General features: G+C 45.9%; 1 protein-coding gene across 5 annotated transcripts in view; it reads left to right on the top strand.

Moving 5' to 3' along the window:
• Nucleotides 1-13,754, top strand: part of Mindy4 (MINDY lysine 48 deubiquitinase 4) — a 95,028-nt gene that overhangs the window by 16,371 nt on the left and 64,903 nt on the right. For 4 of the 5 annotated variants that reach the window (XR_007210014.1, XM_048339526.1, XM_048339525.1 and 1 more), the window contains one exon: nucleotides 817-1,217. The exons of the other annotated variant lie outside the window; for it this stretch is intronic. Coding sequence is in view for 3 of the 4 variants with exons in the window: in XM_048339526.1 (XP_048195483.1) it covers nucleotides 817-1,217 (401 nt within the window). In the remaining variant the exon portion in view is untranslated. The remainder of the gene's footprint in view (nucleotides 1-816; nucleotides 1,218-13,754) is intronic. 5 annotated transcript variants of the gene reach the window in all.

Raw genomic sequence — 13,754 nt, 5'->3', positions numbered from 1 at the left:
TTAATTCTGATTTCTGGAAATGCTGAGAGATCCTGCAAAAACCTAAACCAAAGGAAAGCCCAGTAGGTTTATTTTTGTCCTTCCACTCCCATTACTACCCACCCGCCATGAGATTAGTTAGAGGAGCACTGATTTCTCCCAGTTAGTCACAGATAGGAGGAAGGAGATTTCACGTGATTCCTTTATTTAAAAACTCAATCAATTCTTGAGTGCTTAGGAAGAACAGTGATCCCTGGGTGGGCCTTTCCTTTCCTGATCCACCATCTGGAGGGACCTGAGATTAAGTGTGACTGGGGACAAGGAACAGTAAATGTTTGCCAACTGCTGTGATGCCTGCTCTGATGTAGAGCCACCTTCTGCCTACCTCCAACCTTTGGGAAGTGATGGCCATCACTCCATCTACCCCCAACCTACTTCCAGCCTGTGGGAGGTGATGACCACCACCCTGTCATCTCCAACCAGCTGACTTCCAAGTGATGGCTGCTACCCTGTCCACCTCCAACCCACTTCCAACCCATGGGAGGTGATGGCTCCCTGTTCATCTCCAACCTGTGGGAGGTGATGGCTGCTACCCTGTCTACCTTCAACTGGCCGCTGAAGCTCTTTGTATTAATGGTGTAAGGAGGGCTTTGGGTTCTGGAGTCTATGTTCTCCGTGATGGTCTCATTGAGTGACACCTCCCAGGACTGGCAGGATGTTAAAGAAGGGGTTGGAGAGGGAGCAGGCCCCTCTGCAGAAGGGAGAGGGGATAAAAGGGTGTGTTTATTCCAGCCCCCTTGATGGAGGAGTCTCACTGCCTCTGTGGTTGCCCCCCAGGACTCTTTCCGTAAACGCTCTCTCAGGCGGTTTACGCCCTCAAGCAGCAAGACCCAACTGACAGAAAAGGAAAAACTGTTGGTATCCAAGCTTTCTGCACTTGCCCCAGCCTGTGCAGGCCCTCAGGGGGTCCCGGCTTCCAGCAGTGCTTCTGTCTCCAGGAGCCCCTCAGGCCAGCAGAGCAAACCCATCATGGAGAGGCTGGAAACCACCCCCAGCAGACAAGGGCAGCCGCTACAGGAACGACCCAGGCCAAGGGGTCCTTCAGAGGACAGCTCAGCAGAAGATGGTCCTGAAGAGGCACCCTGGAAGTTGCACTTGTCTGGTGGGAATTCAAAGACCACCCAGGAACTACTGGAAAGAACCTTCAAGCAGCAGGACAGCCAGACCCCTCCTCTCAGGTGAGCTTGCTGAGCCAAGGTGGTTGGTGGCTTTCCCAAGACTGCATGCTGCTCAGTCCCCTATGGCCTCCAGGGGGCCTCTGGGCGGCTTCTGGGCTTCCTCAGTCTCTCTTTGCCAGCCTTTGAAGTGGGCAGGGGTGGTGGTGATTAGCTAGAGTCAGAGGTCATACCTCCAGGGGCTATGAGGTGCATCCAGGCTCTTACACTTCTTCCCCTTGGTGAAGAAGGTTTTGATACACGGCTAATTCCAAAGGAGTTGCTGCAGTCAGCCAGGCTGTAGCCACTCAGCCTGGCTCTGTACAGGAGGTGTTTCTTGTTTCTAGATACAGTGAGGAATTGACTTCTACGAGCCCATTTTTTTTTTCTTTTTTTTTTTTTTTGGCCAGTCCTGGGCCTTGGACTCAGGGCCTGAGCACTGTCCCTGGCTTCTTCCCGCTCAAGGCTAGCACTCTGCCACTTGAGCCACAGCGCCACTTCTGGCCGTTTTCTGTATATGTGGTGCTGGGGAATCGAACCTAGGGCCTCGTGTATCCGAGGCAGGCACTCTTGCCACTAGGCTATATCCCCAGCCCCACGAGCCCATTTGTTGACATTATTTTTTGTCCTCTTTCCACCCTTATTCTCTTGCAGTAGGCCTGTGTGATTCCTATGTGATTGAGTTTGATGTTCTACTAATTGTGAACACTTGGACTCCAGTTAGCTAGGGTATCTTTTTACCTGTCATTACATTTGGTTATGTAGGATTTTGATGAGTAAGTTCATTCATGAAGGAAGCTGGTTGAGAGATTTCCCCAACTTGAGACCTCCTAATGTTGAGGGAAGTGGCTCTTCTGTTTTCATTCTCTTGGAGAGTTAGTATAAGATTGTTGTACTCCCCTCCCTCCCCTCATCTCCTCTCCCCTTCCTTCCTCTTTCCTTTCTTCTTCTTTGTGCCAGTCTTGGGGTTTGAACTCAGGGCCTAGGCCCTGTCCCTGAGCTTTGTGCCCAGGGCTGGCACTCTACCACTTGAGCAACACCTCCACTTTCAGCTTTTTGCTGGTTAGTGGAAGATCCGAGTCTCATGGACTTTTCTGCTCTGGCTGGCTTTGAACTTCTGTCCTCACATCTCATCCTCCTGAGTAGCTAAGATTGTAAGTGTGAGCCACTGGTGCTTAGCTTGTGTTGGATATTTGCTGATACAGGTCACATTCTGTTTATGCCTAGGCCAGCCCAGCCTGGATGATGATCCTCTTATTTGTGCTTCCTCACATTGATAGGATGACCAATTCATGCCAGTATACCTAGCTGTTCCTCTTCCCTGGTACCTGGGATAACAGGCGTGCACCACCATGCCCATTGGTTGAGATAACATTTTTGGAACTTTTTGCCCAGGCTGGCCTTCAACTCCCTGAACGTGGACTCCTAAGTAGCTAGGATTACAGACCTGTACTTAGGCTAGCTTGTTGGTTGAGATAGGGGTCTCACTAACTTTTTGCCTGGGGTGACCTCAAACTGTGATTCCTCTTGACCTTTGCCTCCCAAGCAGGTGAGATTACAGATATGAGCCACCATGCCTTACTAGTATCTATTTTTCTTTTGAGTTTTGATCATTTTTGCCTTGTTTCTTTGAATTTCTGGATTTTAACTGAATCTCAGACTTTACATATAAATTATTATACGGGCTTTAGTTAATGTTAGCTCCCTTAAAGAGGATTTAATTTATTTTCAGTAGATATTAATCTCTTATTACCTTTAGACTTAAAATATTACCTCTTATTCAGTTACTTGTCTAATAACTTTATCCATCATGTCCTTTGTTGAATAGGAATCCTAATTCTATCATAACTAACCCCTTGTTTGGCACATGATTTACACTTTAAAGTCTCCTTTATTAAATTCCTTCTTGATTTTAGATTTTAGTAAGCTTCTACATTTTTTCTATTCACGCTGTAGTATTGAGCTTTTCTGTTATGTATTTAAGCTTCTGTATTTGTTGGGATGGAAAAATGTACTTTTATTTTTTCTCTTCATAGTACGGTGACTTTTCTAGCACTGTGTTCTCTGCACATAGCCAATTCTTTCCCTATTGATTTGTGAAGGCACGTTCACTTTTCACTGAGTTCTCCTACAGACTGGCTTTGTTTCTGAGCTCTCTAGTGTTTTCATGGGTCTTTTTCTTTCCTCCTTCAATCCTTCCCTCTGTCCCTCCCTCCTTCCTTCCCCTGCCCCTTCCTGTCCCTTTGGTTACTGTTACTTTGGTGGAGCCAGTCTTCCTCCTCCTCCTCCTGCCTTCTGAGGTTGTTTAGCTGTTTTAATTGTTGTTTAGGTCTTAATTCTTTCTACTGGCTTTTGTTATCCAACATGTCTGGATGTTTCTGGAGAATGGTCTGACCCCTTGCTGTGAATGTCCTGCTCCCAATGCATCATGGCAAGATCACGATGTGACAATTTCATGAGAATCCCAGAGCACTTTTTTTTGGCTCTACTCCTATGCTTTCACCTCCATCCTGTTTTATTTTTTTCCGTGGCACCTTTCATCTTCTCATATTCTTCCATTCATTTACTTGTCTATTACGGACTCCTTCACAATAGATTAAAAACTTTATGAAGGCTGGGATTTTTATTATATTCCTTGTGCTCACACATTGTGCTTAGTGAATCCTTGATTAATACTACTACTGCCACTATTAGCAACAATGGTACTCTAGGTGCCTGAACTTTGGACGTTGGCCTATTTTGTGCAAACACTGGTTTAAGCATTCTATGTAAATTTATTATTTTAATTCACATAAAAGTATAATGAGGGAAACATAGTCATATTCCCCATTTAACAAATGAGGAAATTCTCTTGGGAGTACTACATCTGTCCCGGCTATGCATCTGGTAGGAGTCAGTGCAGGCGTTTGAACCCCACTGCAGCGTGTGGTAAACACATGATGAATGATGTCAGTGCAGATCCCTCCAGGGTTGGCAGTAACCACTCAGCCTGAGCCCCCAGTGGCCAGAGATCACTGCTTTTGCTTCTGCAGCATCTTTGCATGACTCTCTTCTTTTTTTTTTTTTTTTCCCCTATTTGTTGTCAAAGTGATGTACAGAGAGGTTACAGTTTCATATGTTAGGCCTTGGGTACATTTCTTGTACTGTTTGTTACCTCCTCCCTCATTCTCCCCTCCCCCCTCCGCTTTTCCCTCTCCCCCCATGAGTTGTACAGTTGGTTTACACCAAATGGTTTTGCAAGTATTGCTTTTGGAGTCGTTTGTCTTTTTATCCTTTGTCTCTTGATTTTGATATTCCCTTTCACTTCCCTAGTTCTAGTACCAGTATATACATTTTCCAATGTACTCAGATAAGATACAGTGATAGTGCCGGTACAACCACAGGAAGGAGATACAAAAGGATCATCAACAATAGAAGCTACGGTCCACTGGTCTCTGGTTGACTCAGAGAGCCTTGCTTGCCATTCAGTGCCAGAATGGGTTGTACTGGGAGAGGGAAGAATATCAAACCCAGTGTGGGTGAGCTTGTTCTTGCTGCAGACAGGGGCACAAGAGAGTGGCCCACATCACATGGAAAGGAATGGCTCAGTGCCAGGAGGCCTGGCTTCAACAGTACTCATTTGGTCTCACGCTGTCCTCACTCACTGGTTGACCTTGGTTTTCTTCTGGGTCTCAGTGTCCCTGACTGTAAAACCTGGACACTGGGGCTAGGAATGTGGCCTAGTGGCAAGAGTGCTTGCCTCGTATACATGAATCCCTGAGTTCCAATTCCCTAGCACCACATATACAGAAAATGGCCAGAAGTGGTGCTGTGGCTCAAGTGGTAGAGTGCTAACCTTGAGCACAAAAAAGAAGCTAGGGACACTGCTCAAGCCTGAGTCGAAGCCCCAGGACTGGCAAAAAACAAAAACAAAAACAAAAAAACAACCCCCCCCAAAAAACAAAAAAAACACCTGGACACTGAACAGGTGATCCCCAAGCATTACCCCAGCTCAACATATCTTGTTGGCTTAAAATGATTACTTCCAAAGATCTTCTGTGCCTTCTGTGTGAATCATTTGGTATTTACTAAGTATCTGTTGTATACAGGGCACTTAGGGGTATGACACATGGGCTCTGAGCCTGACAATCTGGAGTGGCACACATGCTCTGTTTTTCATAGCCACTGTGGCCTTGGACCCATTATTAAACCTCCAGGGATGCCATGAGCCTTCTTGGAAGAGAGGGAGGTAAATATGCTTCAACAGCCCCTCCTAGCCATGGCCAGGTGAGGGGTAACCAGCAGTGTTTAACTTTTATTTTGGTCAAACAGTATACATCATTATCATTTTCACTCCTCTTTCTGACCACTCCTTCTCTTACCACTTATCCTGTATTACATTTTTTTAATTTTTAAATCCATGACGATAGTTATTATTGGCTTTTTTTGTTTAGGGGGAGTAGTTTCCTTTAGAGATTATTATTATTTTTTTTTTTACCAACTACTGAGTTCTAAACAAATTAACAAAACAAATGGTATCAGGCAGATTGTGGCTAGTTACTTTTGTGGTAACTAAGGGTGAATACAGGGGACAGAGCAAGTCAAGAAGGCTGGTTGGTTCAAGACTAGACAGCCTTCCCAGTGTTGTGTGGACCTGGGTAGTTTCTCCCAGGTGTGGAGAGTCCCCTGGGAAAAGCCGATCATGTTTGAGGAAAAAGGGAGGTGCCTAGTATGCCTATATGATAAATCAGACTTCTTCTCTTAGGGTAGAGTGCATGAGGGGAGCAATGGTGTTCTCTCCCAGAGGAGAAATGGGCCTCTTTAGGTCACCCAAGCTGTCCCCTAGGAACAGGAGCTGGATAGAGGAGAGTGTGGATAGATACCGGGTGTATTCACTTCTGGTCACTTGTGCGACAGTGACCACAGACTCAGCCAGAGAACAGTACTGATTTATGATCATGCAGTTGTGGTTTGCAGTGGTTCTCACTGGGTTAAAATCAGTGTCAATAGGGCTGTCTTCCTTTGTGAGGCTGTTGGTGAGGATCTATCTTCTTGCCTTTTCCAGATTCAAGGGGCTAGCCATATTTTTTGATAGTGGCTCCTTCCTCTGTCTTCAAAGCCAGCCACACTGGCTGAACCACTTGTAGGCTGTCATATCTCTGAATCTCCCCTTCCCCTCCTTTGCCTTCCACTTGAGAGGACCTGTGGGATGACATCTGACCCCAGATTCCTCTGGTTGCTCTCCCATTTCCAGGGCAGATGGTTTGTACTTTGGCTTTATCTGCAGTCTACTCCCCCTTGTCAGGCCACCTAGCCAATTCAGAGATTGGGATTAGGATGGGGTCATTTTTATGCCCATGACTATGGTCAGCTGTTTCTTCTAATATTTAACATTTTTTTCAGTCTCTTCAGTTTCTTCTTACTCATTTTCCCTTTCTCACCACTATTGGACAGTTTCTGTCATTTTTCACTTTGCTGGAGGTGGTAGTGGTGGTGGTGCTGCTACTGTTGCTTCTTTTCTCCTCCTCCTGTTCCTCCTCTTTTTCCTTCTCCTCCTCCTCTCCCCCACCCCTCAGATTTGGATAAAGGCCTCATGTTGTCTAGGTAGGTACTTTATCTCTGAGTCCTATCCCCAGCTCTTTTATCACATTAGTTAAAAGTGAGATCAGATTAAAAAAATATATTATTATTATTTTTTTTATTTTTGCCAGTCCTGGGGCTTGAACTCAGGGCCTGGGCACTGCCCCTGGCTTCTTTTTGCTCAAGGCTAGCACTCTACCTCTTGAGCATCACTTCTGGCTTTTTCTGTGTATGTGGTACTGAGGAATCGAACCCAGGGCTTCATGCATGCAAGGCAAGCACTCTACCACTAGGCCACCTTCCCAGGACCCCAGATTTTTTTTTTTTTTTTTTTTGCACAGCATCATATGTAGCTTTCTCGTTGAGATGGAGTCTCCAAGCTGGCCTTCCACGTAGCTGGGATGACAGGCATACACCACTGCACATAGCTGTATAGTTCCTTTTCATCTGGGTCCCATGTAGACAAAAGAAAATAGGAAAATTCAGAGCCACAGATCCAGAGGGATTTCAGGCCTGCTCAGTAAGAGGGTGTCTGCCATGGTGAATCTAGAAAGCTTAGGGTGGACATTAATTCCAAGAGTATTGGTGAATTTCACCTTGGAGAAAGCGAACATATTCTCAGAATTCAACTTGGAAGTTAGAGTCAATGGAACAGAAGTTTGGTTGGAATTTTAAATAGGGTGTTTTAAAAAGCAGACTGGAATAGATGCTCCTTTAGGACCCATTTCAGTTCTCAGCTTGGTAGATCGGATTGGAAAGGTCCTCATTTGGTGGAGAGGAAATGGCCCTAGAGAACAGGGGGACTGTGTTAGGGACTCTAGGTAGAGCACAGCCCTTTTGTGAGCTATTTCCATGTCATGGTGCACAGGCCTTCCTGAACTCATTATGCCTCCATTGCAGCTGCTACCAGCCCACCAGTGATGTTCTTGTGGTCATGTACTCTCTCCTTTGGTCTTTGAGTATTTCCCAAGAAAAAAAACAAAGAATAGTGATAGAGATCTCTGAGTACTGGGCTGCTGTATTATAAAGGAGGAGCTAGAGAAACCTTCAATGAGATATTTGGGAGGAAAGCCCGGACACCAGAGGGAAAGGGGTTGCCCTTAAATCCTAGAGACAAACTCCAAAGGAGAGCAGGCTGATGCATCAGCCTACAGCTTGCTGTGGCTGGCCTGGGTGGGGGAGGAGAAGAGGCAATGAGAGGATGCCCAAGCTTGGTTGTAGGGACTTGGAGACCCCTGGAGCTCCCCTGTTTCCTCCCTGATACAGGGAAACCCCCTTAGGGATTGGGTAGAGACCTGCTGTGGTCTTATTCATGTTTTGATGGGATTCCTGTGGCTGCCATGTTGAGAATGGACTCAGGAGGAAGTAGAGGACTGACTGTAGAAGTGTTTGGGAAGGAATTAGTGGTAGTTGGATCCAGGCAGTGGTAGTATAGCTGGTAAAATAGGGCTACATTGTATGATAGGTGATGAGATAGGGATACATTGACTCATAGTGAGATAGGGAGTGGTGAGAGAGGGTACATTGTATGGACATGGAGATTGGTTTGCGGCACAGATGCTTTCTTTTAGAGAAAGAGCCAAGGCAAAGAAGACCCAGGGCTTTTGGCTGAACAGGCACAGAAGGATTGACTATCCCTGAAACAATAGGCTTAGGCCTTGGTCACAGGGCTGGCATCCTGCTGCTGGTACACCATGCTATTGTCTCCATAGCAGGTGAAGGACAGACTTGGGAGAGGTGTGAAAAGTAGGAACAAGCTGACTTCAGAGCTCAAAGCTCCTCAGGTTAGGGGATTTGCAGCCTCTTTGCTGGTTTACCCTCACTAGGTCATGTTCTGCTCCATCAGTGAGACAAGAAGTATCTCTTGAATGCCTCTTGGTGTGCCAGCCCTGTTGTCACTGGGGATGCTGAAAGACTTCTTGCCTTGGGGCGTGCTGGGAGGTATTGTGATGCTAAATAGCAGGAACAGGGAGGGATGCTTTGAGGTGGTAGAAGTACTCGGCACAGAGAGGAATTCAATACAGAAATTTTCATGGGGATGCAGCAGGACTGGACAAGGAGTGCTGGTGAGCTTGGTTCCTAGGTCCAGGAAGATTGACTTGCCCTCTTGTTTGTATCCTGGAAACACCTCAGAGCCCTAGTCTTTGTTCAAACCACAAATCAGATCCAGAGAGATTGGGCTCCTCTGGCATTGTGCTGCCTGGAAAGTTTTTTTGGATGCTTTGCAGAGGAATGGACAGCAGGTGGCAGTAGATTCCTATGCATCTTCATAGTTCCACTGATGTCTGCTTGCCTCAGTGAATTTCATTCACCAGTACTCACCAAGCTATGGCTCATAAGCCTTGGGGAAGGAGAATGTATTCCAAATTTTCTTGGAGCCTCTGATCCTTCACAGGCACCTAGATAACGAGTGCAAGCCACAGATCACAGGATCCTGAGTGTGTCCAAAGGGAATAGATTCTGTTGGCTGGGGTTTGCCCTTTAGTGGAGGATGTGGCATTATTGATTGGTCCCCTCACCTGAGCATCTTGAGTCTGACAACATCTGTGCCACATATTAATTCATTCCAGTGCATTATTTGGACTTTATACCAGACCACTGAGGCTCATATGTAGACCCTTTGAGACCTGCTTGACTTCCAGACACTTTGCTGCATGCTGGTTCTCCCACAGGACTATGGCCTTCTGGGGTTCAGCCTCTCTTTGTAACCTCTTCCGAAGATCTCTCTTTGTATGAGAGGATCCCCTCATTTTATGCTGCATTTCATCTTGTGCTTGTGCCCAGTCCACAGAGAGCACCATTTCTTCTAAGCCTGGTTTTTCTATGGTAGGTATAGGACATTTGACATGAGAAGCCACTGAAGTGCGTGTCACAGGCATGTCACATGTTGAAGCCCTTCTGGGGGTTCATGACTCCTGCTTTTGTGTGGCTATCTCAGCTCCATGCCCCTTCAGTTCATCTTCTGGGAGAAAGAAGAAAAAAAATCTGTGTCATCTCCCATGACACAGACTTCCTTTGAGATCAAGAAAGTATGGCCACCAGCTGGTGGGAAAGTGTTCACATGTCTCCTTGGAGGGTGAGCGATCTCATTTCGTCCATCTGTGGACATCGATGTGGCAGCTCCAAGTTCCTCCTCTGCCCATCATTGGGCCTTACTCACTCTTCCCGTGGTCCTGAGGCCTGGTGTGTAGGGCAGGGAGATGTCCCATGCTATCAGAAGGAAGCCATTGAGAGACTGAGAGGTGATTTTTGGAAGTTAGATGTGGGAGAGCCTGGGGAAATACTATTGAGATTCTTCTTTCCTATGTATTTTTATAACTCCAAGGTGCCTGTCTGCCAGACAGCTTTTTGTAGCCCCCAGCTACTACAGCCTTGAAGTAAAGGCTCACGAGGAAGTCAATAGGACAAGGTCAAGGAGTGAGGCAGTGAGGTATTAGGATGCAGCACATCTAGAAGAAAGGCAGGCGCCTGGGTGGGAGTGCTTCCTGGAAATATGCATCCTTAGGTCTCTTCCTTGTCTCGCTCTCATCTGGGCCTGGCCAGCAGAGTCTTGCTTTTGTTTCTTCAGTGTCATGGGCAGCTCACAGTATAGATAGAGTAATACTTTGAGGACTGGACTATTTCCTTGACTTTCCCCAGACCTGGTAATAGCAAGAGAATGGACTCAGAAAAGAGAATGGAAGGGAAGATTTTGCTGCTCTTCTATAAGATCATGTTATAAAACTGATGATGTTTAGTAGAATTGAAGCAATTTGAGTATTGCATCTTTTAAGTTTTTTTATTGACATTAATTTACTCATTCATTTTTTTTGTTCATACATTTATTTAACCAACTACTTAACTATCTAACCAACTCAACCATCCTTCCATCAAATCAACCAGTTAGCTCAACCTAACCCATCAACTAGCCAGCCAACCAACTCAATCCAACCAGCAGAACCAGTTCTACCAAGCTACCTAGCCAGTGAAACTTCCCCACTTATGTGCTCAAACTTCAATATCCTACATTGGCCCTCTGAAATCTTGTATTCCTCAGGATAGCTTCTTCCTGATTGCTTCCTTGCTCCTAGATTACCACTCAGAGCACATGCCACACTGGAGAAAGTTGAATTGAGCTGCTTTGCTCCTCCTGCTGGGGTGTTACCAGCCCTACTTCTTCCAGCGTTACTCAGAATTGTTCTAGTAAATAACAATGGAAATGAGTTATTTATTGGCTTTACTGAGTTGAGTGAGAAGTAAAATGGAACTTACAGAACAGGATTAGTGACCTCGAAATGACAGGCAGTATCTTTCTTGGGCCAGATAGATGGTGCTACTTGAAATGACTTTGAATCTTACAGGAGACAGTTGCCTGGGTGAGGCAGGGCTGAGCAGGGCCTTGAAAGCTAAGAGGGACTTGATTAGCCTGGTTGAGGATGAATGAAAGGTCTATTTCTTACCTTCTTTCCTGCAAGCCTGGGATGTTTCTGAGGAAGAGCTGGCTGGGATCCCTGGGTCTCATTCCTAAGGACCAAAGTGGCTCTTTGGTTCCTTCTTGGTCCTTTCCCTAGGGTGTACCTATTCAGACATTTCTGGATGGAGGGCTGTGGGGAGAGCAGGAGCCTACTCCTTGGAAGGGCATAGAGAACTAGGGAAAGATGGACTTCCTTGTTCCTCCCAGAGACTAAGGGGCTGGGGTGGAGACAGCCAGAGTCCCTTCCCTGTCCCATCCCATTCCATCTTAGTGGAGAGGACACTGCAATTCCCTTGCTGGTTTTCCTAAATGCTGGCCATGGAACAATTCTATGCTTTACTCAGGCCGAGTGGAAAAGGTTGCTTTGAAGCAGTTGAACCACGGGCATTTGGGCAGTTTCTCAGTTCACAAATATGACCTGCCAGTACAGCTTCCTGTATAGCCAGATTTTGCATGTGTGCCTAATTCCAGAAAATTCTATTTTGTTTTTTCTGCTCATTCCTCAAGAAGTTACTAAAGCCATGGGGTTTCTTTCATTTCCTATTCAGGCCAGACTGTGGCCATAGAGCTCTCAGAAGTGGAACCTTTTCTCAATAGAGTAAACAATTTTTTATCTCTGTCTAGAGGCACTGTATTTAATTTTGTTCAGTTCAGTGGAACATTTGTAGAATACTTGGTGCTTGTTCACAAATGGTGTTGTGAGAGATATGGAAGGTGAGGTTCTTGTCCCCAAGGATCTGAGGCCTCTTTGTACATATGTGTCACAGGATTAAGTAGGGGAAAGAGACACATGACAGGGAGATGGCCAGAGAGTTGGGATTGTGTTGGACATACTCACTCAGTATTTGACAGGCACTGTTGTAAGGTATTTAAGCATGTAGTACCTCATTTAACCATGATAGCAGCACTACAAAGCTTTTTGGATCCACTTGACTGGTGGGAAATGATGGCACAGGGTGGCCCACTAGTGTGAGTCTATGCAGGAAGTGTGGCTGTCCCCAGCCCTACCTAGACAGGACTTGAACTGTCTAGACAGGAGGCAGGAGATGGCAGCTTTGGGGCAGCTAAGGTGGGGATGTGCTGGGTGGGATGCATGTGGTGGGGAAGAGGTGCTGTCAGTACCCCATTCATACTGTGCCATGCGCCATACCAATACTTGCTGTAGTGATGATCTCCTCAGGCCTTACAAGTTCCTATAGTGCCTTTTAAGTCCCCAGTGAAAGAGCTGATTCTGCTCTTCAGTTTCTAAGTTATTTGAAATTTATTTCTTAATCAAGCAGAGCTTTGTCAAGTCAAGTTATGGAAGACTGCTAGTTTGGGAACACTGCATTTTATTGTCTTGTGAGACTTTGAAATTCAGCTTGCTGTTTAACATATTTAGCATGATGAGATTAAAAAGGCCTGGATTTAGAACTAGATGGATTTGGGTTCGAGTTCTGTCATGTTCTACTCTGTATACAACCCCTTGTGACCTGTGGTTTAGTTTCTTCATCTAAAAATGGGGCAATAATATTACCTTTGTAGGATTATTATAAGGAGCAAATTAATCAAGGCATGTAAAACATTTGGCCCACAACTTATTTTAATACTATTATCCCCTTCCCAGTTTAGTCAGTCTTTTGTTAGAGATGAACATGTTCCTGAGTTAGGTGGGATTTGTGAGGGGATAAAACGTAAGGTTTTCGCTAGTTTGGGGAAAGATGGTGTTGACTGGAAGGAAACGTTCAGATTCGGATTCTTAGTGTGGGCTGTGGGCAAAGGAGATGAGAGCCTGAGTTCCTGTCCCTGTGACTCACAGTAGGTCTCTTCCAGTGGCCAGGGACTGTGTAAGCCCTTTTGAATGCATTTGGGCTTGAGTGGACTTGCCTTCCATGGTTATTTCCCCTTCGTGTGACAGGGAGAAGTAGGTCCTCGCTAAAGCTCTCACACACCCTCTTTTCCTACAGCTCTCCTAGGACCCTGTTTGCTCTGTGGGTTGGTACAGTGGCCGCCCCTGGAGCACACATGCCTGTGGTCCTTCATCTTACCTCACTACTCCTCCTCAGCCAGAACGTCATTAGATTCAGTGAAGGGCCAGGCTGATGAAGAATCTTTGAGAGGAGGCTCTATTCCTCTGAGTGATAATGTACCTCTCAGTCCCCATTTTGTTCAGCTTCTTTCCCTTTAAGTAAAAACTCATTTAGATGAGCAGAAAAGTTAGTCATGCACTCTGGAACCATCACTGATGGAAGTCAGTCCCAGAACTCTGCTCCAGCTGAGGACTTGAGGCTGTTTGTGATACTTATTATGGCACATCCCCCTTCTCAAGAACAGTGGACACTGAGTGCCATTTTCCATGGAGGGTGATTTTGATAGGTGTCGGAGGGACATCTCTGGAGCTGCCAAGCACCCGCCACACAGACTCCTTAGCCCAGAGCCTGTCCCGACCACACCAAGCTTCTCAACAAATCTCAAGTCACTTTGTAGCTTAGAATTGAGTAGAGATTCTTTTTTTTTTTTTTTTTTTTTTTTGCCAGTCCTGGGCCTTGGACTCAGGGCCTGAGCACTGT

This window comes from Perognathus longimembris, chromosome 2 (genome assembly GCF_023159225.1).
Source record: "Perognathus longimembris pacificus isolate PPM17 chromosome 2, ASM2315922v1, whole genome shotgun sequence".
Lineage (NCBI taxonomy): Eukaryota > Metazoa > Chordata > Mammalia > Rodentia > Heteromyidae > Perognathus > Perognathus longimembris.
This window is presented reverse-complemented; position numbering and strand designations above follow the sequence as displayed.